We start from the raw sequence: 6,000 nt of genomic DNA, 5'->3' as shown, positions 1-6,000 counted from the left end.
ATGAGGAGGTGGGAGAGACAGTCAGGAATGGCAATGCCTCAAGCTGCGCCAGTGAGAATTTTCTGGAGACATTTGGTGTGTGCGTTGCCTCTGACTAGCGGGTTGGTGGCAGCCTCATTGCTTTGTAGGCGTTAATGCAGCTCTCAGGTTTAGTGCCTGTGTCCTTGAGAGAAGATGTGAACGTTTCTGTGAGGTGAAGAGGATGCAAGAGAGACAAGAGCAGTAGCGAATACCAGCATACAAGAAGAAATTAAATTGCCTTCTCTCCACAGTGTAGAGTGCAAGGACGTGGCACTGAATGAAAAATTAAATAAACCACAACATGACTTTATCGTAAGTAAATTCTATTAAACTAGCTCATTCACTTTCTCTGGAAAGGAGAAAACAGATGCGGGGGCCAGAAGAAAAGAATGTGGCATAGTGTCACCTGGGGAAGCCAGTGAAGGTGGAGAGTATGAGGCATGGTACAGTGACAGAAAGCAACCGAACCAACACAGTGTGTTGAGAGCAGACCTGCTGGAAGAGCAGGGGGTTACTGAAGGGCCGGCCTTGGAAGGCATTTCACAGAACGCACTAAGGCCTTTGTCACGAAAAGAGCGAGGTGTGCTGGTGAAATCTGTAGAAGGCACAAAGTTGGGAGTCGCTGATGTGCAAGAGTGAGGTCCCCACAGCGGGGAGAACGATACGGTCCTTCAACCGGGGACGCAGGGCCAGGCCCTTGCGAGGGGCCGAGGGGGACCCGGGCCTGGCGCCAGAGCCGGGTGCCCGCGGGGCCCTGCGCCCGGCATCCCCCGCCACGCCGCGGGGAAAGGGACCCCAGCAGAACCCAAGATGGCCGAGGGCGCCGCACCGGGGCGGCGGGGAGCTCGGCGCCGGCAGGGGGCCTGGCCCCTCAGCGGGCGGGCGGGGCGGGGCGGGGCGAGGCGAGGCAGCGGCGGAGGCCGAGTAACCGCCGCCCGCCCCTCGCCCTGCCCCCGCCTTCCGCCGCCTGCCCCGCCGCCCCCGCGGCGGCCCCTCGCGGCGAGAGCAGCGGCGGCAGCGGCAGCGGGTGAGTGGCGGCGGCGGGGAGCGGGAGCGGCTGTGCCGCGCCGGGGGGAACCGTCCTTCCCTCCGCTCCCGGGAGAGAGAGGCGCTGCCCGGGCAGCCGCCGGCCGCGGAGGGCTGGTGCGGGCGGCGGCGGCAGCCCGTTGCCCGGGCGGGTCCCGTTTCCCGGTGCGCCCCGCGCAGGCGGCGGTGAGAGCCCCGGCCCGACCGTGCCCCGGCAGAGCCTGGGGGGAGCGGGGGGGAACGTCCTGCCGGCGGGTGCCTCGGTGGGAAGGGGACCACGCTGTGCTTCCGAAGGCGGGCCCGGCGAGGAGCCATCTTCTCCGGTGTTTGCAGCGTCGGCAACGGGGGAGGTCGGCGCCGTCGGTTACGAAGATGTATTTGTGCTAAGTAACCGTTCGGTGAATTTCCATCAAATAAAGAGAAGTTTATTTTTCGTACAACGTACTGAAAAATCATGCTGGCTTCCAGCAACGTATTGGCATCAGAAATATTAAGAGTTTAATCGTTGGCGTGCCCTTTTGGTAGTTGGCCTGCCGAGTATATGACAATACAAAGTGAATATTTAAGTGCGCTTAAAATACCTAGAATCCCTTTTTCTTTGCTCCTTACACGGCCGCGGTTCTCTGATCTCAAAAGTGTTGCAAAATAATGTAAAATATTTTTTCTTTTCTTTTATTTCTAAATGTGGCTATTTAAATTGATGGTGTAAGAGTGTGAGGGAAGATGAGTTTAAGTTAATGTTACTTTAAAGAGTTTAAAAAAGCCTTTGAAGTTAAGTGAACATCTTTGAAGAGAAGCTAATTATGCTATTGTAATGACCAATAATAAATTGGCAGTTTGACAAATTAGTAACGATAGTGTAACCTTTTTTGGTAGATGGGTCATATTTTCCTCGGTGACTTGTAACTATATTTAGTGCTCAGTGAAACAAAACCTAAAAGTTTGTGGAGTTCACCTGAGGCAATTAGAATTCCGCAACCCTGCTGCCGTGCCCTTGTCAGGCGGCTTTGCAGAGGGGGTACCAGGGCAGTGTGTGCCGTTGGGATGTTACGTGTCAGCCTGTTGTGTTCGTTGGTACCGTGCGTTAGGACACCACTGTGGTTTGGATGGGGCTCTGCCTGAAACCCGCACTGATACTAAGCTTGCTCAATTTCGCGTGTTAAAAAGACAGATTTTCGCAAGTGATCTTGGGATCTGAAAATCTAACTATTTTGCAAAGTTTTTTTGCCTCTTGGATAAATCATGAGGGGTCAGGAGGTGGGACTGTCTCACTCTTGCCTGTTTTAACTCGATAGAGAGCAGAGGGGAAGATTTGTGATGCATCCAGATGTCAGGTTTTTTAACCCCACTTATTTACCAGATCTGTGCAGAAATCTGGGTTTCTTGAACAATAGAGAGGATCTCGGTGCTTGCTGAGACCCTTTCAGGCAGTGCTCAGCTCCAGAAGCTCCCTATAGCATTTGTCCCAGACCATGCTTTGAGCACCTGTGGAAGCTGCATTGGATGCTTTGCTTTGACTGTGGGGCCCAGTTTCTTGTGCTTACCTTGATGCCAGTTTTTGCTTAAGGAGTTCTGCTTCTAACGGTTTCATTGCGTTGGTGCTGCTTTGCACAGCACAGATCCCGGAACACCTTTCAGGTGCCTGCAGTTACTAGCCGTGGACGCTGGTAGCCAAATAGCGTTTTGTGTGACTGCAGTGTTGCCATCCACTAAGTTGCGCGTGGCTAAACTGTTGGCAGGCATTGGTGGGCGTGTTGGTGAAAATGGCCGTGTTGCCCCACAAAGAGGTGCGCAGGATCTGTTTGACGGTGTAGCGGTTCCTTGGGATCACTATGAATGGAAATAAACGTTGGCCTTCTGAGGACACTTGGGTCGTTTGTTTCTAGTTCAATTCTGCTCTCGGTAGCAGGCGCGCGGTAGCTGCTGTCCTTGCAGGCACTGCATGTGTAGACCTGCTGTAACCAGCTGGATGTCTGTGGTATCTTGCCAGGGTAAGTGGAAAGCTGTGGTATGGTTTAAAAAACAAATCTACCACATATCCCAGAGAGGAATTTAAAGGAAGACGTTCCATTTTTATTGAGGGCATTGGTAGAAAGTTGCAAAGCCCCTGAAGGCCTGTGATGTTACTGCGGTGCTCCGATTCTGTGGCAGCCTAAGCTCATTTGAAACAAACACACACATGCCCCTGCCTTTCCCGCATTTTTCATATTTTGAGATTAGATGCTTATATTTGTGTTTAGAATGTACTGAGGTTGTAGTTTCTGTTCACTTCCTCTCGAATGTGGAGGCTCTTTATGCATTCAAGACTGAAATCTTGCATTATCCTGTAGCCATGTGCCTCCAGGCTACTGGGATTTACAAGGTACTGATTCGTTCCTGGTAAACTGAGAACAGGCCAGGATGGTGCACAGGATTTGCATGTCTCCTAATAACTTTGTGAAAATTCATTTTACTTTTTAGACCACGATGAATGTGGAACATGAAATTAGCCTCTTAGTTGAGGAGATTCGGCGGCTGGGAACCAAAAGTAAGTATTGTAATACCTTGGACCATACAGCTGTAGAATCGTTAGGTTGGAATAGACCTCCAAGATCATCAAGTCCAACTGTTGACCTAATACCGCCATGCCCTATAAACCATGTCTACCATGTCATGTAGTTATGCTGTACATACCTGTATGTATTATGACATACATGTCATACAGATGTAGTCACGTTATAGCAACCTATGAACTTGGCAAATTGAGTTCAGCAGGCTCAGGTAACCTGAAAACTTGCATATATGATTAATGTTGGACTGTATGGTACGCTCTGCGCTCTGTCCTTTAAAGTAGTTTTGTTACAAAGTTAAATGTTTAAGCCTCTGCAGCACAGAGGATGTAGGCCTGAAATCCTGCTTCCACTAAAATCAGCTGCAAAATTACCCTTTTCTTTAGACTTCCTATACTCGCTGCAGCCATCAAAGAAGAAAGTTGCACCTTTTCCTTCCACCTTCTTCCTTGGTAACTTCTGAACTTCAGAATTCATGCAGTTCTGTTCTGTTCATCTTAGTATTATTTGGAAGAAATTGATCTGTATGCCTACAACTAATCCAGAAGTTACAGGCGTAGGCCCAACTTTCCTTAAACTTGCTTATAAGGTAGCCTCTTCTTTTAAGATTGTTTTTCGTTGTTAAAACTCCTCTTTTATGTATTTATGCAATTTGTGGATGTGCTACCTGCTCTCATATTTCATTCTGATGCAGTTTCGTTCAGTTCCATTTGTTTTTCAAAACTTAAACAGATCCGTACGTCTTGCATTTTGTATGTTTGCATCTGCCTTTTAGGAATAACCTAGCTAACAACATATATTTTAAAATTGTTGCTTTGTGTGAGAAATGAATTCACATTGCAGCTTTTTTAATGTGAACCTTAAATATTAATAAGTAGGAAAAAAACTTGCTTGAAAAAAAATTTTAACATTTTAATTATTTAAAACTAATTTCCCCCTTATGCTTTGAAGAGGTTCAATAGCCTGTGCTGGTCATAAGTTTCAGAAAGGCATCAATGAAAATAAATGTAGAAGATACGTGGTCCTTGATAGGAGCCTCTGGAAAGAAGGGAAGGTCATACCAGGCAGGAGTTCTGTCTCTTATTTATCGTGAGCATTCATAATATGTTCGCCAATAAACTGGGAAACACCATGGGGTTTACTTTCAACGTTCTGACTGCGTGTCACTTTGCTTCCCCAGTAATCTCCTAACTGAAAGAAAATCTGCATGTGTTTTCATGTTATGTCTTTGATTTAGATGCTGATGGACAAGTGAGCGTGAAATTTGGTGTGCTCTTTGCTGATGAAAAGTGTGCCAACCTCTTTGAAGCCCTAGTGGGAACTCTTAAGGCTGCGAAACGGCGGAAGATTGTCTCTTATCAAGGGGAGCTACTTTTACAAGGTGTTCATGACAACGTTGATATTATGCTGCTGCAGGACTGATGCAGTGTTTCAACTATGCATTAATGGAATTGTTTGAGATGGTGACCTCCAACATCCTCTGAATAAGGCTGATTGTTCTAAGGTGTTTTGGTGCATTTTCTATATCTTTATAGTCAAAAGGAAACTGTCCTATTTTGGAAAACATTCCCTTTTGTAATTCTTCCTAAAATGGTACTGTATGTGAGTAAGGTAAAAGGTGCCAGATGTCTGTCTGTCTTTTCTTTTAAAAAAAATCTCAGGTAATGCTCTCAAATGTCTGGTGGTTATTTTCAACATATGAAGAAGAGGACTGATAATTTAATGTTTACAAATCAAAACGTGCCATAGAAGTATAAAATAAAAGCACATACTTAAATTTACATAATTCTTATTGCTGTTGTTTCTCTTTTTATGTGCCATCTGAAATGAAAGCAAACTGAAGTCCTGTAAGGAACAGAGTTAAGTAACTGTACAGAAACCATGACAGTGAGATAGAAATAATACTGCAGCATAATTTACTTGAAGAATGAACATCCTTTAGAGTGACCACATTTTGCACAAAAAGCCATGAACAATAGCTGTACCTCATTCATCTCTGTCAGTGTAATATGCTTTCATTTTTTTATCCTCTAGACTTTTGAAGGAAGTGGGTGAGGAGCTCCCTGTATGGTGAGGAGCTCCCTGTATGCTTTCATGCAGTGTTAACCAGAAGAGGGTACAGAAGCTTCAGGTTATTTTCCTCACAGAAATCATACTTTCTCTAAATCATTCCAAGCAGAAAGTGGGAGGGGAGAAAAAAAGCCCTTTTGATTGTTTTCTAGCTTACTGCTAATTCTTCTTAGCAGGTAAAAATGCTTCCTCCAGTAGGGAGAAAGAGTTGCTGCATGAGGAAAGCAGCAGTGGGTAAGCAAACTGCTCTGTGCTCGCACTCTGCAACTGCAGCTCTTAAAGTCGCAGGATGGGTGAATTTCCCTTTACTTAGCAACCTTTTACAAGTGGAAAA

At 46.4% G+C, this 6,000-nt stretch overlaps 1 protein-coding gene across 1 annotated transcript; it reads left to right on the top strand.

The window, feature by feature from the left end:
- Positions 1-1,014: 1,014 nt before the first annotated feature.
- ABRACL (ABRA C-terminal like) lies at positions 1,015-5,371 on the top strand. The gene is made up of 3 exons (XM_086461178.1): positions 1,015-1,048; positions 3,508-3,574; positions 4,834-5,371. The coding sequence occupies exons 2-3, from the start codon at positions 3,514-3,516 to the stop codon at positions 5,016-5,018; spliced, it is 246 nt and encodes an 81-aa protein (XP_086317304.1). The 5' UTR covers positions 1,015-1,048; positions 3,508-3,513; the 3' UTR covers positions 5,019-5,371.
- Positions 5,372-6,000: the final 629 nt, after the last annotated feature.

The sequence above is a fragment of the Leptosomus discolor genome, chromosome 2 (genome assembly GCF_034619465.1).
Source record: "Leptosomus discolor isolate bLepDis1 chromosome 2, bLepDis1.hap2, whole genome shotgun sequence".
Lineage (NCBI taxonomy): Eukaryota > Metazoa > Chordata > Aves > Leptosomiformes > Leptosomidae > Leptosomus > Leptosomus discolor.
Note: the sequence above shows the minus strand (reverse complement) of the source record. Positions and strands in the feature narration are given on the sequence as shown.

What these genes read in the sequence shown, in the direction of transcription:
- ABRACL (XM_086461178.1), top strand. Translation starts at nt 3,514, where the DNA reads ATGAATGTGGAACATGAAATTAGCCTCTTAGTTGAGGAGATTCGGCGG. An exon ending in TCGGCGGCTGGGAACCAAAA is followed by an intron (nt 3,575 to 4,833) that starts GTAAGTATTGTA and finishes TCTTTGATTTAG; the next exon opens with ATGCTGATGGACAAGTGAGC.